This window comes from Gastrolobium bilobum, unplaced genomic scaffold (genome assembly GCF_033153095.1).
Source record: "Gastrolobium bilobum isolate Gb01-03AN ecotype WA unplaced genomic scaffold, APGP_CSIRO_Gbil_v1 utg4377, whole genome shotgun sequence".
Classification (NCBI taxonomy): Eukaryota; Viridiplantae; Streptophyta; class Magnoliopsida; order Fabales; family Fabaceae; genus Gastrolobium; species Gastrolobium bilobum.
This window is the reverse complement of record NW_026895684.1, coordinates 129,596-156,169: the sequence shown is the minus strand read 5'-3', so window position 1 is coordinate 156,169 and position 26,574 is coordinate 129,596. Positions and strand designations below refer to the sequence as shown.

The 26,574-nt window shown below is 35.6% G+C and overlaps 1 protein-coding gene across 1 annotated transcript; it reads left to right on the top strand.

The window, feature by feature from the left end:
• Window positions 1-562: 562 nt before the first annotated feature.
• Window positions 563-1,925, top strand: LOC133290965 (U-box domain-containing protein 27). Its single transcript, XM_061489128.1, has one exon. It carries the CDS (start codon window positions 644-646, stop codon window positions 1,910-1,912), a length of 1,269 nt encoding a protein of 422 aa, XP_061345112.1. The 5' UTR covers window positions 563-643; the 3' UTR covers window positions 1,913-1,925.
• The last annotated feature ends 24,649 nt before the right edge of the window (window positions 1,926-26,574 follow it).

Genomic DNA, 26,574 nt, shown 5'->3' with positions numbered 1-26,574 from the left:
CCCAACTTACGGATGATGTAATCATCCCCCGACCGATGGAACCCTTATTGGGACCTACCTCACACTCACACACTACTACCAAAGCAAATTCAATAAAATCTGCTTCCTCTCTCTGTCCCCACCGCTTCACCCCACGTTCTCCTCCTCCTCATGATACCTGATCATTTTCCACCCTATATATAAACCACTTTCTCCTGCCCCGCACGTGTGATCCCTTTTCATCCCACCCGCTATCATCACCTTGTGGTGGAATCCAACGGTCATCATCTCCTCCCCCAAAAATCCTAGCAACGCACACGACCACCTTCCCTCAGGAAACAAACTTATGAACCACTCTCTCTTTGACCAAAGACCAAAAACGCAAGCAACGAATATTATTCACCTCAAAAACAAATTTATATTCTAAAAAAAAATAAAAATATTCAAAGTAAATAAAAACTAAAAAGGTTAGAATCTGACGTCACCGTACCTTTGACTCTCCCCTTTCTCTCTCTCCTTTCTTTAAACAGCCCTTTCTCGTGTCTGCTCCATCTCCTACTTCTCTCTCTCTTTCTCTGATTCTTCAGCACAGTTCGCTTCGCTAAGCTTTTTTATTTTTTCATTTTTTCATTTTCATTTTCATTTTCACTCTGAGACGCCAGCCATGGTTAGAGACGATCTTTACATAACGGTTCCCAGCTTATTCCGATGCCCAATATCACTCGACGTGATGAAATCCCCTGTGAGCCTCTGCACAGGCGTAACCTACGACCGTTCCAGCATCCAACGCTGGCTCGACAACGGCAACAACACCTGCCCCGCCACCATGCAGGTCCTCCACAGCAAGGATTTCGTTCCTAACCGCACCTTACAGAGGCTTATCCAGATCTGGTCCGACTCGGTCCGCCACCGAGTCGACTCGCCCGAGTCCCCCGCCTCTACCGAATCGGCCCCTTCCAAGGACCAAATCCTCCTCGCCATCACCGACTTGGAGTCAAGTGGCGAGAACCGCTTCGACTCGCTCGCGAAAATCGTACGTTTCGCCCAAGATTCCGAAGAGAACCGTGATTTCCTCGCGAGAAAGAAATGTCTCGTGCCCGTGCTGGTAGGTTTCCTCCACAATGTCAATGACGGAGCTAAACGGAGCGTCGAATTCCTGGAACAGGTTGTGAAGGCGTTGGATTTGGTTCTTTGTAAAACGGAAGATCGCGAGGGGTTGAAAAACTCGATCCTGAAGGGACAGGGACATGGACATGGACATGGACAGAGCATAGATTCTGTTCTTCTTGTTCTGCAACAAGGAAGCTGTGATTCAAGGATTGCATCGGCTAGGGTTTTGGAATCCATCGCCATAGACGCAGAATCGAAGCTGTTGATAGCGGAAAAGGAAGGCCTGGTATCGGAATTGCTCAATCAAATAACACCGGAGAAAGATCCGGCGCTAATCGAGAGCAGCTTGTCGTGCTTGGTTGCAATTTCGACGCCGAAAAGGAACAAAACGAAGCTAGTCCATCTCGGAGCCATCAAGGTCTTCTCGAACCTTCTTTCGGCGTCGAATTTGAGCGTTTCGGTGACGGAGAAGGTGCTGAAGCTGCTTGAAACGATGTCGTCGACGAAGGAAGGGAGAACGGAGATATGCGAGGAACCGGAGTGCGTGCCGGCGATACTGAAGAAGGTTCTGAAGGTATCGAGCTCGGCGACAGAGCACGCGGTGACGACGTTGTGGAGTGTGTGTTATCTTTTTCGAGATCAGAAGGCACAAGAAGCGGTCACAAAGGCCAATGGCTTGACGAAGATTCTGCTTCTGATGCAGAGCAATTGTTCCCCCACAGTGCGCCAAATGTCTTTAGATTTGCTTAAGATCTTCAGGGTTAACTCTAAGTCGTGTCTTTCTTCCTATGACACCAAAACCACCCATATCATGCCCTTCTGAATTTGATCTTACTCGTCGCTTTGTAAATCAAAGAAAATTTTGTTAGTGAATAGAGCAAAGAAAAAAAGAAAATTGAAGATTAAATTCATTTTGAGTCTCTCTTTGCATTTTTACACAGTAAATCCGAGTCTGTGCAGATTTCGAATCACAGTGGACAATTGAATGCATAGTGATTTTCTTTTTTTCTTTTTTCTTGAACTCACTGTCATTAAACGCAGTTCTGTAGATTACTTGTTTAACTAACTGACTGTCATAACACATATATTTGTGACTTAGTAATATTACATTATATGGTTGATTTGTTTAACATTTCACTGCAAATTTTACTTGGTGGGTACCTTACACGAAGCTAAGCAAAAAATTCTGCCACCCACCAACAACTTATTAAACTCCGAACGTATCTTGTCTTTTCTTTACAAAAAGTAGCATTATATGTCAAGCAAGGGAGTGGCCCTTCTTTTTATTTATTTATTTGAAAAACAAAATAGCGTTTCAGTAACTGTGTTCTTCGTACTAATTAGGAAGAATACTCAATCACGATCTTTTTGAATTTCTGAATTTTACTGCGAATGCGTTGGTAAGAATGTCTGAATTCTAGATGAAGGGATGTTAAAAGTGAAAATCATCATCCCAAGATCACCGAGAATTTTTATGTTATTTAAGCAGCAATTTTTAAACGTTATTAATAAGAGATTATCGTTTTGACTAATAATAACAATATATTTTTCTATAACTATACTGAAAGCTATTAAGTGAATACATTGAACATACACTTTTAGGATTGAATTGAATAATACCGAGATTCCGGAACTGTGCAAGCATGGAGAGCGGGAGTGACTTGTTAATGGGTTTTAATGCATATATAAAGGAAACAATTTCAAAGACAGAGAGTGGGTTCCGCAAAATGCTGAAATGGGCTTTTGCTTTGCTGACTGTAATCATGTGAGCTTTCTCTTTCAATTAAGTATTGTTTGTTTTGCAAAGAAGAAGATGAAAAGGATGGGAATCCCAATAGAAAAAGAAATGGGTTGAAAAGAGTGGAGAGAGATACATTATATAGGTGGTTTGACCACTTCAATCCCTATGGCATATATGGAAATGGGAAAGCTTTCAGCACCCTAAACACTGCCCACCTAATAAATTGATCCGATTTGTTAAATCCCAATAAATTTAATTAACTAATCCATAATCTTGTGAAAAGGACGGGTTCATTACAACCCATCAGCTAGATCTTTGCTTATTAAACAAACAAACATTATTCAAAACTTGTTTGTTCTGAATTGGATTTTCGTGCGTGTGAAGGATGTGGATTGGCTGCAAGTAGCAGCAACACCAAGGGAAAAAGTTGGGAAAGCATGGTTCCCCAAGCACTATCTCTCTCTCTCTTTTCTTTTTCGAGTTCTCGTTGCTTTTTTATTTTATTTTACCTCTTTCTCTTGTGGCATGTATTTTAAGTGTAATTCAAATGTGTGGTGGGTTTGTATCAATTTATGTGTTGTGTGGGTGTTGATGACAAGGCTAAAATGGTGGGGGATGCAAATTGTGACTTCTTTTTGGCGAAGGACGTGTGATTATTCCATGGGGTACACCATGTTGGACGAGCGTGGACATATCACGTGACAGTTATATATAAGGTTTTATGGAGAGTAACCCATCATTTGTATTTGTATGTTCCTTGCGCCAAAGGATGGGTGTGGGGGCAACATATCATCAATGATCAACTAACTTGACTGAATTTCTATTTTTTAATTTGACAATTCATTTTTTGGAATTGACATTTGATACATTCTTAGTGGCTTTATTTCCTACAAACGATGTGGATTCAGGTGGATTGGCATTTTAGACTTCAACAGATAGGGGGAAAAGAAGTGCTACTCGTCTCTTTTCGGTCTTGTAATTCTTATTTACATTATTCATTTATTGTTCTTCGATTTATACATCATTCACTTGTTTTTTTTTATATATAATATTTTATTTCTCACATTTAACTAATTATTATTATTTATTCTTCAATGTCATTAGTCCACATGAAAAATATTTGAAAAAAATAACTACATGTACACAACAGTTCCGATTTTACTACATATTATGAAATAAAGCTAATCTAGCCATACAAGTATTATAATTTAGGATTTGTTTTAATTTTAATAATTTTTTTTGGTACATAAGGATTTAATTTAATTTTTTTAGTACAATTTATAATCTATACATATAGATTGTATATGTATAAAATTTAAACATAAATTGATTTTAAAGTAAAATATATTATAATTATTGTTATATTGTTACTAGAGAAATTATATTTTAACTTTAGTAAGAAAGCTAGTGTATTTTGATTAAATTTTAAGGATATCATCTTCAATGCCATTATAATTTATAAATACACTATCATTGCTACTTCTTTAATTTTATTGATATTTTTTTTGGATAAATTATATTTATAAACTTTTTGTTTACAAGTTACATTATGTACTCCAGGAATTACACACTTAAGTGTTTGTACTCCCTGAAATATATAGTGTAGTTTGCTATGTAGCACCGATACGACACGCGACACGTGACACGACACGACACGACACTCCGACACGTCAATCTTAAAAAATTATGGATTTCGACACGTTGGGACACGTTTTAATATTAAATAATATTTTTAATTTATATAGTGTATATTTCATTTAATATTTAATAATTTAACAAAAAAATGAAACTAAATTAATAATACCCATCAACACGTTATAAAGATGGAAGCTTTAATAAAAAAAAATACGAACTGGGATGAGAGAGAGATATAATATCAGATAGAGAGATCAAATCATATTAGAGAGAGATACAACAAGAGCGTGATGGGAATTGACAACAATGATGCTGAGATGATCTCTTATCTACTTAAGTGGAAAAAAGACAAAAAGATAAAATTGATATGATCAGGTGGAAGTTTTATTAATATATTTTAACTTTTTAAAAAAAAAAAATTTTTTAAAAAAATTAAAAAAAAATTACGAAAATGCCATTTGACCGTGTCGGACACGGTCAAATTTGCGTGTCGGAATAGTCAACGTGTCGGAAAAAGTCAACCGCGTGTCCGACACCGTGTCGGAGCGTGTCGCCGTGTCGGAGCGTGTCGGACTCGACTCTTCTTGTTTTTACAAGTGTCCGTGCTTCCTTGGTAGTTTGTAAATAAAAAATTTATAAATATGACGCTGCTATTTTTTTTTTATTAAAACTTGAGTTGCATAGCACGTGTAAATGAAATTCTAAGTTTTAATCAATTTGAAAAATATTATATTTTGGACACAATATTTAGAAAAAAAGTACTAAATGATACAATAAATTTCTTGAAACAGTTTGTAAAAAAAAAAAGTTATTATTTATCCATTTATTTTTCAAGCTTTATTTTTTTCAACCATGATTATTTATGAAACATTTATAACAATTTTCCTCCAAAAGCTTTTGTACCAGATAACATTCCCATATTTTTAATCTAAAAACAATATTAGTGTTCTCATTTTAATGTTTTTATCTAAGTTTCTCAATCAATATGTCATTGTGTAAGGGAATCTTTTGAACTTTAATTTTCATCCTGCTAAGTTGGCCTCTTCTCAATCTTCTTCCTTCTGCCATTTTCAGGATATACTCCTTGTGATATTCAATTGCTATTACTTGCTTTACCAGGAAGTTATAATTTCTTTTTTGGTTACCTTTAGCTCTGTACCAAAAAAATCAACATGTCGTTTACTAATTATGTATTTACTGATGGGGACCATGACCATCTAATAATGTGACATAATTGCTTACATGTTAAATTATTTAGTTGGCAAATTACAAAATTTTAATTGGTTGGTTAAGCCTTATTGGTAAATAGGCATACCATCATTTGAATTTTATATGTATCAATTACTTGAGGTAGACTTCAAGAAAACAAAAACATCAGAGATCAAATGAAAACGAGATTCTCACACACTCTACCATCCTAACTTTCTGTTTCACAATTAGATAGGATTTCAATAAAATTCAGCTACATGAGTACAGAAGCTCATTCTATCTACAATTTTGACAAAAAAATAAAAACAAATTGACTACTTAGTATTCTCCGTTACGTAAAGGTGGTGGGATAAGTAGAATTGTCTTCTGAATAGAAGAACTTGAACCTTCCACTAGAAGATATTCCAAGGCCTCCAGTTTTATCTTAATTTCTATGAAATTGTCCCAACACTTTTTTGAGTGTGGGGCTAATTCTCATTCAAGCATATGATTGTGTGGCTTCGGTTATAGGTACTTCTAGTAATATCCGCATTCTTGTATTACGAATGAAGTTCGGATGATAGAAATCAAAATATTAATTGAATGGATATTCTCATATGTCTTTGTAATATGATCATATTATCTGAAAAATCTATCATTCATTGATAAATTAATGGTTAGCAATTAAAATGATCTTTTATATTTTATAAGTTTTGTCATTAAAATTTTCTAAAGTCCATATATCATAAAGGGATCTGCATCCTCTCAAGTGAAAACTCACATTACCATATCATGTGGGAAATTAGGGGTGTAAATAGGCTAGGCTAAGCTAGACTATGACTTAAATAGGCTAGGCCTGTGTAAAAAATATTGGGTCTTCCCTGACCTTTTAGCCTATGTAAGCCCTAAATTATAAGTCTGACCTGACCTATATTTAAAAAAAAAAGCCTTGAACCCCCAAGGGTAGCTCAGTTGGCAACTGAGCTTCTAAGGATTTGCTTGGGTCATAGGTTCAAATATTTTCTCAAGCAAATTCTTGGAAAATCTTTGAGGGCCAGAGGACGTGTCTCTGTCCTCGAAGGGGGGATTAGTCTCATCCTTCCTCTGGTAGCGAAGCTCAATGCACCCGTTGTTCCAATGAGGAGCTAGCCTTCGGGCTGTACTCCGAGGACAAGGTGACCGGAGGAGGTTGAATGCGGATACCCTCCAGGTTATACCAAAAAAAAAAAGCCTTAGCCTAGGCCTGTTAGCCTGTTTAAGCCTATTAAACATTCAATAATTAAAAGAATAACTAAAATAATATTACTTTACTATTCAAAATTATTAAATTAATAATTTTAATTTTATTTAAAATAAATAATATGATATAGGTCGGCATGTAGGCTTATAGATAGGGGTGATAATAAGGCTAGGGGCCTATTAGGGGACTTAGGCCCGGCCCGTTTCGGCTCGGCTCGACTCGTCTTTTTTTATTATTAAGCCTAGACTTATACTCATGAAAAAGCATTTTTATTTAAAAGGCCTCAGGCTTCCATAGCCAAGCCCGGCCTTGAAGCCTTAGAGGCTGACCCGTATACATTAAATTTATTTATTTTTTATATTTTTATATTAATCATTTCAACATCTTTTTCTCAGTTTTATGTCTCTGCTCTATCTCTTCTCCCCGATCTAAGTCATCGTCCCACCAACAGGTAAATGAAGTCATGTTCATCATCTATTTTTATAAGCCATGCGGATTCCACGGCTTATAATGATGCTTATGGCTGCGACCGGGGAAGAAAATTTAATGTAAAATGCGGAAGAAAATTTATTGGTGGGGTTCAAATCTAGTGTAAAAAATCTAGAATATTAAGGAATGTGGAAGAAAATTTAATGTAAAAAATCTAGAATGTGGAAGAAAATTAAGGAAAAGCAACGTAAAATAAAGTAAAGGTGTTGTTGTTATTTTGATTTTTTAATATTAATGTTTTTTTATCATAAAAGAAACAACTATTATTTTCTTACAAAAAAATACATATCAGTGCATGATTAATGGGCTAAATACTGCTACAAATTGGAAGGTAAGGTTTTTATTTTTAATAAATAAACAGGCCACAGGCTTGAGACATGCTTTTATTTTTTGTAAACGAAACAGACCACATACTAATATTATATTCGTAACAGGTAACAGACTAAGGCCAGTCTGACACGTTTAAATACAGGCTTGGCCCGTTAAGATAAAAGCTCGGCTCGGCTCGGCCCGTTAACACCCCTACTTATAGGCATGTTTTTTAAATAGGTTTTCTTAAAAGCCTAGGTCTGTTCTATTTTACTATTTATAATAGGCCAAGTCTAGCCTAATATAGGCTAGGCCGTAGGCCCCTGTAGGTCAGCTAGCTCATTTACACCCCTATAAGGAATCATAACCATGCAAAGGTGGATCAATAGTAATAAAGGAGGAGAGAGAAAAAATGTTAAAATAGGTAATTATAAAATTATAACCATTGATTTACCTTTATATGGTTGTGATCTTTTCACATGATATGGTCATGTGATTTTTCACATGTGAGGATCCATTTTCATCATAAAGGTTTGTAGTAGAAATGGATACGTCAAACCAAATTTTGCTTTGCGTAAGTTTGGGAAACACAAGATTTGAATTTAATCTATTTATTTAGGGATTAATATTTTTCGTGTAAAAGGAGATAAAATTATCTATTACCATCCCAAAATAACATTGTTTGAAAAAAATACAAAGTTTTTTAATAAAATTAATAATACAAAAATAAAAAGAGATTTCTAAAATACATTGAATATTTTTTCCTAAATTAAAAAATGATGATGTTTTGGATTGCAGAAAATAATTTTATCTCTAATCACAAACAATTTTCCCATTTTTTAACATGGTGGCCGTTTTTAAGTTTTGACTTTTTTAGAAGTTTAATTTACTTTGGAAGTTTATTCACTAACCAATTTTAAAATAAGACATTCAAATATATAAACATGCATGTCTACCTCTAACTAGATTAACAAGCCTAAAACTCAACAAATATATAATTTTAAAGGGGAGGAATCTTTTGACTCCGATGTAAGACTTAGAAATATTATTACTCATCTCAGCTGTTGGTTAATTTTGTACATGTAATCAGTGTTTTAAAATCTCACCCAACCTCCCGGGTTGACCCGAGTCAACCCTGACCCCTCCCCTCTGAGGGTTGGGGTCACAAGTTAGACCCTATATGCATATCGACTCATCCGACCCCCAAAACCCGACCGAGTTTCAGTGACTCCTGAGTCAGAGGGCTCAAATGTGGTCACTGCATTTTTTTTTAATTTTTTTTTCCATGAAACAACGTCGTTTTATTAAAAAAATAAAATAAAAATTCTTGCAAACCTAAATCTAATCGTTCTCTTCTCTCCCATCAACCTAGACGTCTTCAATCTTCACCTCGCTGTCGTAAATCTTCTAGAAAATGTAAGAATTTTACCCATTCAAATAAAATCCTTTCGGTCGTCGATGAAAAAAAAAACGCATTCTTACTTCCTTTAAATTTTCCTTTGTGATAAACCTTCTCAAAAGAGTTAAAACCGGGTCAAATGACCCCATTAGAATATGAGTTTTGTACTTTGGTATTTTGATACTTTAATTAGGTTGTGTAATATTGACTTGTGGTTGTAATTGGTGAATTATGTTAAGTATATTTTGAATCTTTGATGATTGGTGTTTATTTTTTAATATTTTCATATAGAATATATATATTTATATTTTTTTAATATATAAAACTGGGTCAGCGTAGTGACCTCGTGACGTGATCTCCCGATTGAACTCGTGACCCCTGACCTCAGCCGGGTCGACGGCCGGACCGAGTTTTTAAACACTGCATGTAATGAGTGTTATTTATTTGAAATTAATTGATATAACTTAATAAATTATAATTGTTAAATGGAAGAAAATCAATGATTAAAATAGGGATTAAGAATTGTTACGGAGTTTACCAACAAAGCCCAGCACAGTTGGTAGTTAGCTGGGTTCCTTAAGCATGCTGACAATGGTTCGATTCCTGGCCGCGTGTATAGAGAAGGCTTTGTTGGCAGAGGTTTACCCACTTAATGTGATCTCCCGCCTCGAAAGGATTAGTCTTCGGCTGGAAGATACCTTGAAAAAACCAAAAAATAAGAATTGTTACGGAGTCAAAAGATCCCTTTCTAATCTCAGAATATCAAAATAAAAATTCAATGCAACGAGGTAAAGGTATATTTTGGTTCTCGATCATTGGCAGAAAACAAGGTTATCCATGCAGGAACTTCCCCCCTAAGGTGGACCATCCAACACGTTCAAAACGCCATTGGCATCCCTACTAGGGGTGTTCGCGGTCTGGATTGGATCGATTTTGGAAGCAAAACTCATCCGATCCAATCTCTTTGGTTTTACCGTGTAATCATCCATTCGGTTTGGACTTTTTTTCAAATCCGATCCGATCCAATCCAATTTTTTTCGGTTTGGATTGGATCGGTTTTCGGTTTTTTGAAAATCCTAAAATTTGTTTCATGCAGATAACATTTTTTATATATATATTGACTTTGTAAAAAAAATTCAAATACAAAAGGATCAGTAAACGATAATATAGTTTTTTTTTTTGGGCAATGAGATATGAAGCTCTACACAGATAAAATTTTGTTGATGAGATGTGACTAAGTTTTTTCTTTAGTTTAGTTGATGGGTTAATAGGTCTTGGGTTTAGAAATTTTTGGATTATGATTGGAGAAAAACCAAAGTAAGTAGAGGGGAATTAATATATTGGATCGGTTTGGATTGGATCGGTTTTCGTTAAGCAATCCGAAAACGGATCCAATCCAATTAAAAGTTGCAGTTTTTTTTTGGTTTTCGATTTTTCAGTTTTCGATTTGTTCGGTTATCGGTTATTCGGTTCGGTCACCGCGGTTTGAATCGGTTTGGATCGGATGATAAACACCCCTAATCCCTACTCATGAAGTTAGTAACAGTTACACCGCAATATAAGGAAAACATGTTGGGAATATTAATGACAAAATATTCACGGTCCTTTATCTTCTGATTCATGGAAAACAAAAACAAAAAGAATAAAAAATGGCCGGACGTAATGGTTTAATTTTAAGCTTTGTAACCGAAGTACAGTTTAATTTTATGATAAAATTATAAAGGAAATTAATCCCCGAAGACCAAAGGAAAGAGATCCTCTTATATGGACTGTTATAATCTTGATTTGGCAAAATAAAAGAAGTAAAGTTTTATCAATTATCAGTCGTAGGGACAACGCGTGGGCGCGTGAGGGAGAAATTTTTCAGATCTGCTAGGGTTTGTGTGATTTTTTCCTCTTTTCACGGTGACGATGATGGTGAAAGGGGGTAGACCCCCTGATTCGATGGAGAAGGTTCCGAGAGACAGAGATCCGAAGAAGGCAAAAGGTGAGAGGTTGGTAGATTTGGATATGCAAGTCCAACCTCCGGTAGCGGGCGCTACGGTGGAGGAAGAGATGATAATTGAGTCAGGCAACGTAGGTTCAGAAACGATGGTGTGAAGGAGGATGGTGTCCACAGAGAACCCAGGAGGCTGGTTTCGTACAAGGACCAGATCCTTCGGGTGAACGGAGTGTGGGATAACCAACAAATGGAGGAGGAGGATGATTGGCTTGCTCAAAGTCGAAGAGAGGAATTGGATGATGAAGAGGCCATCAGAGCGTACGAGCAAACGCAAGAGGATGACCCTCTAAACCCGTACTATAGTTTTGATATTCTGGAGAAATTGGAGCAGTGCAAGAAATGACGAATGGCTCTAATTGTGAAATTGATGGGGAAGAGGCTGGGAGCACGGTTCCTTTGGAATCGATTACATAGGTTGTGGAGTCTCGAAGGGGAGTATAGAGTGCTGGACTTGGAGAACGACCACTACATGGTGGAGTTTGAGAAAGTTCAAGACTACCTGTTCGTACAGCAGCAGGGGCCTTGGATTGTAGCTGATCATTATCTCATTGTGCAGAGATGGAGACCCAATTTTGACCCATATGATGATGGGGTGAAGAAATTAGCGGTGTGGATAAGGATTCCAGGGGCTCCTCGGGAGTTCTACACACACAAGGACCTTTGGAGGATGGGGAATATGGTGGGCAGGACCTTACGTATTGATGAGAGTTCTCTCAGGTGTAGTGGTCTGGATCAGCAGGAGGAAATCACTGATCGAGGTAAGTTTGCTCGTATCTGTGTTGAGGTTGACTTAAGTAAGAGTTTGCTTTCGAAATTTAGAATTGGTCTCAGACAATTGTTTATTGGATATGAGGGGTTACATCTCATATGTTTTTGCTGTGGGCAGTATGGGCATAGGAAGGATAATTGTATGTTTAATCCTGATAATATGAGGAAACCTGAGGTTGGTACATGTGAGGAGGATCAAGTCCCTCAGGATACCCAAGAGAATGGTGAGATGAGTATTAATAAGGGGGTGGAGAGAAGCCAAGAGGAGTATGGTTTTGGGAACTGGATGACTGTCCAGAGAAATAATAAGATTAGGAAAGGTGCTCAGCAACAGAAACCAAAGCTAGTTATCCCAGTGAGAGGAAAGCAGGAGAGTGGGAGTGCTGGTCGGGAAAGTAAGATTGATGCTTCTGGTTCGAGATTCTCCATGTTAGGCGAGCTGAAGGAGGATGCTAGTGCTGGTTTGGATCAGTCAGATAGTGTGAAACAGGGAGGCTCGGGTACTTTCAAAGGAGGTGGTTCAGGGAGTAAAGGCTCAGAGACAAGGAGGAGGAAAGGTAATTCTGGGAGAAATGGGAAGTTGAATACCCAAGAATCTGTTGTTCCTATTGTGACTATGAGAGGGAATTTGGGGGATCAGGCTATTGTAAATAGCAAGCAGCAAGTGCATAATATAGGCCAGAGAGAAGCCATTCTTATTAAGGCTTCTGGGGTTGAGAAAGGCTCTGTCAGAAGTGGTAAGGGCCAGGGGGTCAAGTTGGAGGGTATTAAAGGATCTGGACAAGAATGTATTTTGAAGGATAAACCACCAGACATTTTTAGTGGTGGGAAGAAGACAGAGATAATTAGCAAGGATCTTATGATCTTGGATGATATCACCAATGTTGGTGGAGTGCTCATGCCTAAGGTGTTGAGTTAATTCAGGAGCTGTTTTGTCTTTGGTTCTCTCTTTTGTTTTGTTTATGATAGTTTGTTCATGGAATTGTCGTGGAGCAGGGAAAAAGGGTTTTTCCTCGCTTATTAAAGACATGGTGTATCAGAATAACATTCAGGTGCTAGCTTTGCTGGAAACCAGAGTGAGTGGTAGGAGGGCTGATATTATTATCAGGAGTTTGGGTTTTGATAGCTATTTTAGAAGGGAGGCAACTGGATTTTCTGGTGGAATCTGGTGACTTTGGAATAAAAATGTGACTCAGGTGTCTATTCTTTTGGATGAGCACCAATTTGTTCACTCTAGACTTTGCTGGGTCGAGAGTGGTAAGGAGGAGTTGTTCACCTTTGTTTATGGGAGTCCTAGAAGGATGGAGAGAAGAAGCCTGTGGGAGAGTCTTAGAGTTATTGGGCAGTCTGTGGCAACTGATTGGGCTGTTTTGGGGGATTTCAATGCTATCTTGGAGAGTAATGAAAAGCTTGGTGGCAGTGAGGTGTGTTGGGGGAGTTTCCAAGAATTTTCTAGCTGTGTGAGTGATTGCAGCATCTCGGATTTGGGCTTTTATGGGCCTAAGTTTACTTGGAAGAGAGGGAAGCTTCAAGAGAGGATTGATAGAATGTTAGTGAATGAATCCTGGCTTTTGAATTTTCCTAGTAGATCCATTCATCACCTCATGTTTAATGGGTCAGATCACAGACCTGTCCTGCTTAAGGATGAGTCTAGAGGGGAGATAGATATGGGCACCAAACCATTCAGGTTTCTTGCAGCCTGGTTGACAAGTGAAGATTTCAGTTCTGTTGTGGAGTCTTGCTGGGTTCAGAATTCTAATTGGTTGGAAGCTAAAGACAAGTTCCATCAGGAAGCTGTTATTTGGCATCAGAACGTGTTCAAAGCCTTGCATAGAAAGAAAAAGAAGCTTCAGGGCAGGTTAACAGGTCTGGATTTAGAGTTGAGTAGGTACCCAAGTGAGACTTTGGAGAGATTGTACAAGGAGTTATGGCAGGAGTTAAACTCAATTTATGTTCAGGAGGAGATGACTTGGTTCCAAAGGTCTAGGTGCAACTGGCTTGCCTTTGGGGACAAGAATACCAAATTTTTTCACTCTTCCACTATTGCAAGATCTAGGAAGAATAAAATTAAAGCCGTGTTGGATGAATCTGGAGCTTGGCTGGAGGAGCCTGAGGAGTTAAAAAAGTTAGCTGTTAATTTTTTCAAGAAGCTGTATATGGAGGATTTGCATTCTGGCCAGAGTATTATCATTGGGGATTCTTTTCCTGTTATTGACAGTCAGATGGGGGCCATTCCATATGATGTGGAAATTAGGAGCACATTTTTTAGCATGAAGCCTTACAAAGCTCCTGGCTTGGACGGGCTACATGCAGTTTTCTTTCAGTCTCAATGGGAGAAGGTGGGGGATTCTGCAGTCAAAATGATCAAAGAGATCTTTGAAGATCCTAGGAAGGTGGAGAAGATTAATCAAACCCTTATTTGTTTGATTCCTAAAGTAGAAAGGCCTGAGTTGATAAGTCAATTTAGGCCCATCTCTCTATGCAACGTGATGTATAAGGTGGTCACCAAGATAGTGGTAGGAAGGGTGAGGAATCATTTGTGTGAGCTTATAATGCCTAACCAGTGTAGTTTTGTTAAGGGTAGGCACTCATCTGATAACATCATTATTACACAAGAGATTATTCATTCGATGAGGAGTAAGAAGGGGGCTAAAGGATGGATGGCAATAAAGGTTGATCTAGAGAAGGCATATGATAGAATAAGTTGGAGTTTTCTTCAAGAGACTTTGTTGTTGGCTGGGTTCCCTGAGTCACTTATTGATCTCATTATGATGTGTGTGTCCACTTCAACAATGAATCTGTTGTGGAATGGGGTGCAAACAGAGGAATTTAAACCCATGAGAGGAATTAGGCAAGGAGACCCCTTGTCTCCTTACTTATTTGTTTTGTGTATTGAAAGGTTGGGGCATATGATTCAGGATGCTGTCACTCAGAAATCTTGGAAGCCAGTGAGGCTGGGTAGGAAAAGCCTAAACATTTCTCATCTGTTTTTTGCGGATGACCTCCTTTTGTTTATGGAGGCTGCAACTGATCAAGCTGAAATGGTGACCAAAGTTCTAGGCCAATTTTGCCTGGCTTCGGGTCAAAAAGTGAGTGATGGGAAGACCAAAGTCTGTTTTTCAAAAAATGTGAATCACATCAGAAGGAAGGAGTTATGTCAGATATTGAATTTCTCTCCTACTGTTGACTTGGGTAAGTATTTGGGTGTGCCTCTTTTGCATAAGAGAGTGAATAAAATTACTTTTAGGCATATCTTGGAGAAGACTAATAGCAAGCTTAATGCTTGGAAGCAAAGGTCCTTATCTTTAGCAGGAAGAGTAGTCCTAACTAAATCTGTTCTGCAGGCCCTTCCTACTTACTCCATGCAGACATCTCTTATCCCTGTGGGTACTTGTGATCTGATTGAGAAAAAAATGAGGGGCTTTATTTGGGGTTCTGATAGAAATGCAAAGAAGGTACATGCCTTGCCTTGGAATACTGTATGTAAACCTAAGAGTGATGGAGGTTTGGGTATCAGGAGCCTGAGGCAGATGAATAAGGCTTGTATAATGAAGGCAGCCCATGGGATCCTTACAAATAGGAACCAGCTTTGGGCTAAAGTTCTGAGAAGCAAGTATAAGGTGGAGGATTGCTCAATTCCTAATATTGTCAAGAAAGCTGGCTCTTCGAATCTTTGACAGGGGATTACTCGAGTTTGGCCACAAATTCTTGATGGTTCTAGGGTGATGATTGGTAATGGGAAGGGTACCTCTTTCTGGAATGACAAATGGCTTCCTATTGGTCCCCTTAAAGAGCATTTATTCCAGGATATTCCTATTGAGTCTATGGAGGATGAGGTGATGCATATGGTAAGGGATGATGGTGAATGGAACTGGATGAAGTTCAGTCATTTAATCTCAGAGGATGCCTTAAGCCATGTAGCAGGATCTTGCCCTCCTAGTTCTTTGAATGGGGAGGATAGGGTGGTTTGGGACTTATCCCATGATGGAAGGTTTTCCATTAAATCTGCTTTTGGCAATTGCTGTCCAGATTCAAATTTGAATGGTGACATTCAGTGGAAAACTGTTTGGGATTGGAGAGGGCCACCCAAGATTAAAACCTTTTTGTGGTTGGCCCTTGGGGAGAAGTTGCTCACGAATCAGAGAAGGATGCAAAGGCATATGTCTGATTCTGAAATCTGTCTTAGATGTAATCTGGCTTCTGAAAGCTGTATCCATGTCCTAAGGGACTGTAATTGGGCTAGATCAGTTTGGAAAGTCTTTATTGGCCCTGCTAATTGGGATAGATTTTGTGAAATGTCACTAATAGATTGGTTTCAGACCAATCTTCTTCCCAGAAGGAACCTCTTGGGTGGTGATAGGGGATGTATCCTTTTTGGTGTTGTTTGCTGGTCACTCTGGAAAAATAGGAATTGCTTTGTATTCGAAAATCAGGTTTCAAGTGTGGAGGAGCTGGCTAGGAGTTCCTGCACTTTCTTGTCCAATTTTTTGGAAGCGAATGTTATGTACAAAAGGGCAGGGATAGTGAGAAGTCATAAATATGAAGTGTTGGTGCACTGGTCTCCTCCTCAGATAGGCTGGATCAAGGTGAACTTTGATGGTTCAGCCAGGAGGAATAACAGTCAGAGTGGTTGTGGAGGGGTGTTGAGAGATGAGACAGGCAGATGGATTATGGGTTTTGTCAAGAACTTAGGTAGAGGAAGTTCAACCAAAGCTGAGATTTGGGGATTATATTCGGGCTTGCTGCTAGCTTGGAAGAAAGGTTATAGAAAGGTGATGCTGGAAGGGGATTCCCAGGTGGTTTTTCAACTTGTTAAGGAGGGATGTGCTCCTAGCCATCCTCTGGTGTTTTTGATTCAAAGAATTATAGAATTACTTAAGTTAGATTGGCAAGTGATTTTAACTCATGTTTATAGGGAAGCTAATAGTGTAGCTGATTTTTTGGCTGGGTTAGCTTATGATTACAGTTGGGATACCTTTATTTTTGATGTTCCCCCTGAGGGGTGTATAGAGTTACTAGGGAGAGACCTAAGGGGTGTTGCCTGGCCTAGATCGGTCAGTGTGATGTAGTTTTCTGTTTGTTTTAATTTCTGTTGATATTCAAAAAAAAAAAAAAAGTAAAGTTTTGAATCTACCACGCATCCAACACTAAAAATTAGAGGATAATGATTGATCACATATGTGTACATGATGATAATGTGTGGTGTTGTGCTTGAGTATTCAGGGAGTAGATCTGATGATGGTGGCATCACGATACTCTGCGTACTCCGGTGAATTAAGAGGGGTTGTGCTTGGTGAATGAGGGTGAATTAGACTCCCCTTTATGTGGTAGTTGTTTTCCCAAAAGGTGTAGGATTTTTCCCTCAGTTATTGGATCCAAGACTTAGTGAGCCTAAGTTGGATAATATATCAGAACAATGATCACTTATAATTGGGATGGATCACTTTTAATGAAAAAACTCATAAATCAGAGAAGAGGAAACAATACTTTTAATTGCTGAATGCTGAACATTGATTTATGAATGAATGACTGAAATCTTCACATGATATCATCTTGAAAGGAGACATAAACCAATTTAACTACTTGCACAATGCGAAACTTATTTGTCTTCACTCCTCTCAGTTAGATTTTAGAAGCACATCATGCGTGGACATCAAAAGAGGGTGGTAAGGTAACCCCCAAGGGTAGCTCAGTTGGCAGCTGAGCTCCCAAGGGATTGCTTGGTGCAGGGATTAAACCCTGCCTCAAGCAGTTTCTTGGAAAATCTTTGGGGGCCAGAGGATAAGCCAAAAAATCTTCGGTTGGGAGATTAGTCTCGTCTTTTCTCCGGTTGCGAAGCTTAGTGCACCCACTGTTACAATGATGGGCTAGCCCAAACGGACCGTACCCCGAGGGCATGGTGCCCGGAGAAGGTTGAATGAGGATACCTCCTGGCAATGTACCAAAAAAAAAAAAAAAAGGGTGGTAAGGTTAATGCACGTGTGTTTATGGTTGTTTCTCACGGCATGATTTTCCCTATATTTTATATACAAAGTTACACATATAGACCTTGTTTGATGCATTATATATAGGGTTAATGTTTCTTATGTTATATGAGATAATAAAATTATTTGCTATATACACATAAAAGTATACATGTGTGTGGTCCATATGAAAAGAAAAAAGAAAAAAGAAAAAAGAAAATATGAGTCTAACGTACTTTTGTGTGTGTAGGAGATAAAATTATCTTTTGTAACATGAAAAATACTAATCCCTTATATATAACAAGGTCTTATAGTATAAGATTTAATAATACAATGTAAGTTTGTACCTCTGATACATCGATATGTTTTTTTTTTTAATATGTGTGTCGGACACCGACATGCTCCGAGACGTTCGGACACGCGTTCAACACGCGGTCAATATTATGGAACACATCGACTATCACGACACGCGATTTTGACCGTGTCCGACACGGTTGAAAATGAAATTTGTGCCCACCGACCTCGAGCTCATCTGTTTCTTTTTTGACGTCGTCTTCTTCTTCCTCTTTGCTTCGGTTTCTCTCATCATTGAGAGATTCTCCAGGTGACTGTGCTTGCTCTAATCATCTTTTCGTAGTACTGTTGTTGAGTCGAGGAAGAGCAGAGGAACCGCGTCACTGAGTTCTTAACAGAGCAAGTCAGGTGGTCAGATTTGGTGCGATGAAGAACAGGGTTAGGCCAGTTAGCTGCAGAGGCGAACAAGCCTGCGAAAGAGGTGATCATCCTTGTTTGTTAAGAAGATCCCGAGAAATCAAAAAACTCATATATATAAAAAAAAAGAAAGAAAAAAACTCAAAACAAAACAATGAAACACTTGAAAGTAGGATGAAGAAAATGAATAGTAAAGTTAGATCCAAATCTCGGTATCGTGTCATGATGTGACAAATCCATCCACCGCCATGTCTATGTGCAATGAATCTAATTTTTTTCAATTTCTTTTTTATTTTTAAAAATAATGATATTGGGCTCTTTTTTTCAGCCCATTTAGTGGTAAGGGTAAAGTTAATAATAATGATTAAGTATAACAAATAAATAACTAAATAATAAGTATTCAAATTAAAATAAAAAATATATTATTTAATATTAAAACGTGTCTTATCGTGTCAAAATTTAACATTTTTTAGAATTAACGTACCGGAGTGTCGTGTCCTGTGTCCCGTGTCGGTGTCCGTGCATCATAAATTTGTAGTATATAAGTTTTTATTTTATCCAATATTTGATTTGTTGTACATTGTTGTATAATTTTGAATGCCAGCGCCAATGATTGGTGAATTAAGGCTAAGGCAAGATAGTGGAGTCACTATAGATCGAAGATTTTTATTTTTTATTTTTTTACCACCAAGCAAGTTGATCTATCAGTAGGGGTTTGTTTTTGCTTTATCAGTGATCTCAAATTTGGATAAAGAGCTGTGCTACAAACTTGATAAGGTGAATTTTGTGACCTTTTATGATCTTACCGGACTCAATCAAATCGATCTGAATTAGTCCGATCAAAATGTATTTTAATTTTATTTTTTTTATTTGTTTCCGATATAATGTTTACTCGAGACTTCTGATTAAGAAAAATAATCTCCTTATTACTCGAACTAATTATTATTGAGTATTTTAACTTTGATTTTATGACTTTAACACACATATTTTGCTAGATTATTTGGGCTGAACCATTGAATTCAACCCATTCAATTTGGTCACACTTGGATCTGATAAGTTTATCCTATAATCATTACATAAAAATGAGTGGTTTCAATAACTTTATTCTACTAAGAGAACCTCTTGCAAAGAATTTGTAAACAAATGTCATAATTAAGTGACTAAACACGCAAAATTACAATATATCAAAATTAAACTCTAAAAAAAAACATATATCATTGTCAGTAAGAAGTTATGACACGCAGTGGCGGATCCACTCGCGGGCAAATGTCCGCAAGTGCAGACATAAAATCTTGGATTTCAGTTTTTTTTCTTGGTTCCAAGTCCTTATTTATCTTTTGGTTCAATGTATATATTAGGAATAAATATTCTTTTAAGTCCCTAGCAAAAAATATGGTCTCCATTTTAGTCCTTTATAAAATAAAAAATTAGTCTCGAGGTATCCTAAAAAATTTAAAGTGGATCAATTTAGTTAAGATCGTGGTCCCTCACAAATTCAAAAAAAACCTACATTAGTCTCTCAAAAAGACCAAAATGGGTCCACTTTGAATTTTATAGGGACCAGGTGACTAATTTTTTTTTATAATGGACTAAAGTGGGGATCAAATTTTTTGTTAGGGATATTTATTCTTATATTAGTTAGCAACGTAGCATCGTACGGAGATGATTAAAATAACGTAGCAACGCAAATTGAGTAAAGAGAAAATTTATTCTTCCTCCTCTGTCACGTACTCATTCCCATGCTCTCTTCATCCTGTGTTTACTTTTTCATTTTTATAAAATGAGAGGATTGATTGCAGGTCTAACATTCTCGAATAAGTTAATATCTAGAGACGAGGCCTCCACTGTGATTTTGCTTGCCTTCTGTACAAGTAGTGTTGACTTTTTTATTCACTACTATAAAATAGAATGATGATGTATGGATGTACTGGAGTATATTCTCATATTTGTTTTGGAAGATTGGTAAGATTTAGGGAAGGAAAATAATTGGTCAAACTATTGTCTGCAGCTTGTTATGGAAGCAACTAGATTATGAGCGGGTTTAAGCGTTGATTTAAATTTTCTTTACAAAAAAAATTTCGAGACTGCTGCCCCTGAACTCCCACCACTAAATATGCGGACATAAACAAATTTTTCTGGGTCCACCATTGACGATACACATACAACATAAGGGAGGTTACTAGGGATCAAGGACGGGAAAGGAAAACGAAAATGAAAAAGGGATGTTCCATCAAGAAATGTTAAATCTCTTACTTAGAACTTATATTTAAATGTTCCAATCAAATGAACTAAAATCGTAAGATATTAATATATCAAAATTAGCTCTAAAAGAAAATAATTGCTAATAACAGGATACAACACACAGAGTCTTTGAACAAAAAGTATAAAACTGTCTATATCAATATTTATATAATTTTTATTTTATTTTCATGTGTTTTAATTGGAATAGTTTAATATAAGTAAAATAAAATCTATATTTGTTTATATTTATATTTATATTTATATTTATATTTAAAAATATATTAAACTAAAAGGCACTATATATATAAAGAAAAGGTCAGCTTTTAAACGTTAATATTAAACATATAAAAATTTAAATTAAGGTTATGTAATAAATAAAATAAATTTTTTTCTTAAAAATTCATTAATTTGTAATTTAAACTTATTTAGCCATTAACGAACTAAATCCTTATGGACTCTTCGGTATGGTGCTTAATTTTGAACAGAAAGAAAATATATAAGACGAAAATAAAATAAAAGGATAAGATAGATGCATTTTCCATAGAACTGAGATATAATTCACAGGTGAAGGGAAAGAAAATGATTCTTATGAATCCGGTATATATTTTTTCTTACTTTACTCATTATATAAATCTTTTAAGTAAATTAATTTCATTAATTAAAAGATAATAAAATAATTTGGTATTTATTAACACGTATTTTTATTTTTTTTTAAATGAAGCCAAAAAAAAGAAAAAAAAAGTCTGTATTCTTTTCCATTAAATGTAGAAAAAAGAAAGGTCTTTTATATTATATTCTTTTATTTTCTTTTTCCTACGATGCCCAAGAGCCTTAATTTGCTAATTGGCTCCTGCTCCTAATGACCTAATTCCCGTGTATCTATAAGTGGTAATACTATTTACTATTTTTCAGGAATGAATGGATCCAGTCTACTTATACACCAAAAACAAAACAACAGGTAGATAAATATTAAAGGTCCATTCCATTATAAAGAATTTTAGGTTTTTTTATTCTGCATCGATCAGTTGGATTTTTGTAGGACATTCTCCACTTTTGAGAGGGTTAATGGAAGTGGGGTAGGCAGCCATTGCTATTTGGAAATGACTGCTTGTCCATTCTGTGGGTTGTGAAAGTCAGAAAGGGACTTAATATTCTTGGTTGTGGATATATTAATTAATCAATTAATAATATATACAAAGAAAAAAGTAATCCGCAATTAAAGAAATCTCCGCACATTATTCGGTTATAACCTCACTGTTTAGAAAAAGGCCAAACCAATGCTATGTTTGGAAATTTGTCAACACTCTTCACATGGTCCTTGTTAAAAATGACAGTTGTTCCTTAAGGATTGTGTACGATTGGGTATTACTTATTACTTCTGGAATTTCCACTTCTCATTTTTTTAACATGCATGTAATAATACACTTTTCAATTGGTTATTATTTAGATAAGGTGCGTGAGACTTCTCACTTATAAGTATAACTTATTTCTATAAAAATAAGGATAAATCGTACATTGTTCCTTGGATTTAACTTACTTTTTTTTTTTTTTTTATGAATCAATTGTTAATACATGAACCTTAAATTATGATAAAAAAACATAATCTTAATTATTTTTGTTTTGAACTTTAAACTGATTTAATTATAACATAAAATTATTTAAACTTTTGAGTTATATAGAAAACAATGTCACCAATAGAGAGATTTTTATTTTTATTTTTATTTTGGGTAGATAGAGATTTAATTTTTAGAGTCAACATCCACATCAGAAATTGAGGTGGGGGTTTATATTGCTGGGCATAGAGCCTTATTTAATCAGTATACAAATTATAATTAACATTGGTGAAAACCTAGAACATTAATTTAGCAATGTCTAATATCATAGCACAAATTATTTATTGACTTTCCATAACTGATATTTGTGGGGTCTAAACGTCTCAATTATATTATTAGCAAGGTTGTTAAAATTAAGATTTGAAGTAAAATCGGAAGGGTGCTAAAAAATCGTGAAATATAAAATCGTAATGTAAGAAATCGTAAAAACGTAAAAACGTTTGGAATATTGATAAAATCGTTTTGATGAAAAAAAATCATAAAAACGTAAAATCATAATAATAAATCAAGATTTTAACAAATATGATTATTAGACTATTCTCTCACACACACACACAAAAAAACCTTTATTAGAGTTCTATAAATTATAATATTCCTATTAGTAATTACCTGCCGTGTGAGATAGGAAATGGGAAAGAAGTAAGAAGAATAAATACAGTTTCTGTACATGAAAGTATTATTATTTGGGGAATGATATTGTAACAACTAAGTTGTGTTACCATCATGTTACTACCAATCAATCTCACCGTTAGATCGATTATGTGGATCCAACGGTTATATTTATTTTCATCTTTGTATGGTTATAATTCTCCATATTTAAACTGAAAGCATTAAATATGAGAAATCATAACCATACAAAGGTGGAAATAAATATAAAGTATTAAATTTGAGAAATCATGACCATACAAAGATGAAAATAAATATAACAGTTGGATCAATAAAATCGATCTAACGGTGAGATTGATTGATAGTAACTTAGTAGTAACACAACTTGGTTGTTATAATATCTTTCTCCTTATTATTTTCGTAATTGTATGACTAACTTAATATCTAAGTCTATTGAAAAAATTGAAGGTTTTCCTCGTAGTTATCATAATAGGGTAATACTTTTCTTATGTTGCATAAGAAAAATATTATCTCCTACTCAAACAATAAATAAGAGAGAGAGAAAGTTGGAGGTGAGAGAAAAATATTCTTATAGAGCCCATTTAAAAAATGTGAGTGTAGGAGATAATATTTCTCTTATGCAACATAAGAAAAATATTACCTGAGTTTTCCCTTGCATACAAAAAAAATAAAATAAAAAATATTACCCATCATAATATGCTCTTTTCATTTACATGCTTGTTTCTCACAACTCGAAAAGAGTACGTATACGTACCAAACAGTACTCACGATTGTGGCTATCAATGACAAAAATATGTATGGTATATGATGATGGGTGGATTGCCCACGATTTTGGTTATCAATGACAAATGTAAGCCAAAGTGTTAATGGCATTGCTCACGCCTCTCAGCCACCCCATCTCATTCCAATCCCCCTAATTATGGGATTGAACAACTGCCACTCCGCGTATCTTTTTAATTACTTGTAGACTTTTAGTAACCATAATAATGATTATAATTATAATTATGAAAATTATCGATATCTACTCTTATGAATGCCTATTTTTGTGCCATTACCTCTTCCCCCATCCCTTCACAAGCGCTTAGCTCAAAATTTATTAAATATAGATTTATGGGTTTTTCTTTCTTCCTTCTTCTTCTTTTTTAGGTCTCATTTCCAATTCTACTGTTTTAATAGACAATCCCATAATCCAATTCTTGAAAGCACTCTTCCTGTTGTGTGATAACAAGATTGGCTCGTTTCTTACATTAACGGCGCCGGTGGCGGAGCCAGAGTCCACTTGGAGCCCGGGCCAAAAAGTCATATGTGCATTTATTTTTCTTAATTTTAGTTAGTTCATATCATAATATATTTAAATTATATTAAATATAAAACATCTGATCAGGCAATATCAAAAAGAGTTATAATTTTATTAAATAATTTTTAATTTTATTAAATATATTTAAATTTTTTTATATAAGTGAAAATGAAACACATAACTTAATACAACTTACCCAAATCTTTCACCAAATATATTTTATTTTTTTGATAGGGACAAATTATAAATTTTAGCCCAGACCAAATTACAATTTTAAACCGGGCCAAGTTATAATTAATTATATAATTATACATGATAAATAAAATTTGTTAAAATTTAGCCCGGGCCGAGGCCATCCCAGCCAACACGTGGCTCCGCCACTGAATGGCGCCTCCATATTTTAAAGAAATAATAATGCAATTAGAAGAAGAAAATTGGCAGATAGTTAGAATTTCTTGTCAAAATTTTAACAAAGTTAGCATGCTTCTTGAATTTAGCATGGATTTTAAACTATCTTATTCAACGAGTTGATGAAATTCTGGGTCCTTTAACATTTGGGACACCGGTTACCCCTGCACGAACAAATGCTGAGTCCAGTTAGTGGTATCCAAATCCAAGGCAACTGATTGGTATTTGGGCCTGTTTATGTTCAAAATCCACTTAACGCAGCCCTGAATGGCCTGAACGTGCAGCATTAGACACTTTTTATTTTCGTGCTTTTCTTTTTGGGGTCATTTTTTTGGGTTCGTTTTTTCTGAAATTACTGCAGATAAGTTATTTGCAGTAAGCCCAATACGACGTCGTTTTGGGCGAAAATTATGGTGTTGTTGTAATTTTAATTTATTTTAGGGTTATAATAGTCTTTATATTTATAATTTTTTAAGATTTTAATACCAAAACGACGTCGTTTTGGAAATAAATGCAGATAACTTCTCTGCATTAACTGCAGAAACATTTTTCCCTTTTTCATATTCCTTTTTGTTTTTGTCATTCATTTTTTTAAAATATCATAGCCATACCCGAATTGAATAAAAACAAAAATTATTCGCCGGACTTTGGCTTCAATTAGAAATTATATGGTCATTAAGTATAATTCCTTAAAACATTATTACTCAAAATTAGAATTAAAGTATAATGTACAACCAAACAATATAAATAATTGAAATAAATAGGTTCAAGCCATTAGGATTGGTTTAGTGGTGAAGGATTTGAGTTTTTGTATTAGGTTATGTGTTAAATTCTTACCATTGTATCCAAAAAAATAAATAGGTTCAATATCAATTCCAAAATTAAAATTTCAAGCTCATAAGTAATTTTTCATTCTCATAATTGACTGTGCCTCACTTAGCCCAATTGATAAAGAGAACGATGTTTTGAATAACTGTTTAAACTTAAATGAGAAAAGATGTAGATGAAGTCAGATTATTTGCATGCATATGTGGACGTATCTTGGAAAAAAGGAAAAATGTTACTTGTTCATAATATTTTTCAGATAATAGTAGGATGCTAAAGGAGATTATGATGAGTATGGATCCAGTCATGAAAGGGGACGTTAAATAGTCTCTGGGTCCATCCCTTCCCTTCAAAATAAATAATGAATCCTTTTATATTAAAATTTTACGTAAGGAGAGTTATCCGAAGCTGCAAATACATTATATTCTATGTATAAGAATTGCGCTGACTTTGGGGACAAAGTGTTTTGTGGCGGCACCCTTCACCATGAACCACCCAAGATTGAGCGAGTACAAGTTTGGTAATGGACCACACCCATCTTTTGGTTTTAAATGAAAGGGAATCGAGAGAAGATTGAGAGGTCATTTGTTTGTCTCTAACAACTTGAATGACCGAACTCTATAAGGCCCGCGACTTTTGTTAGAATTTTAAGTATTACTCTCCATGGTTATGGTCTTATGGATAAGAAGAGGTTTGGAAATAAAAAAAAAGGAGGGAAGATGAAAGGGTGTGTGTGGATTTTAAAGAGTATATAAGCTTCCACTTCACAGTCATACAATGTGTAAAAACACGATTTACATATTTTCACTAAGTACGACCGGTCATACAACGTGTAAAGTACTTAGTGAAACTATGTAAATCGTGTTTTTTTTTTAAATTGCATGACAGGTCATACTCTTTGAAAATTTGAATAGCCTAAATTCTTGCTAAAATTATTGAGTAAGTATTACCAGTGATATATTTAAAAAAAACACGATTTATATTGTTTCCCTATATATAAAACGTTCAAATGTTTTATCTCAAAAAATT

Excerpts from the sequence above, each read along its gene's own strand:
- LOC133290965 (XM_061489128.1), top strand. The coding sequence starts at position 644 with ATGGTTAGAGACGATCTTTACATAACGGTTCCCAGCTTATTCCGATGC.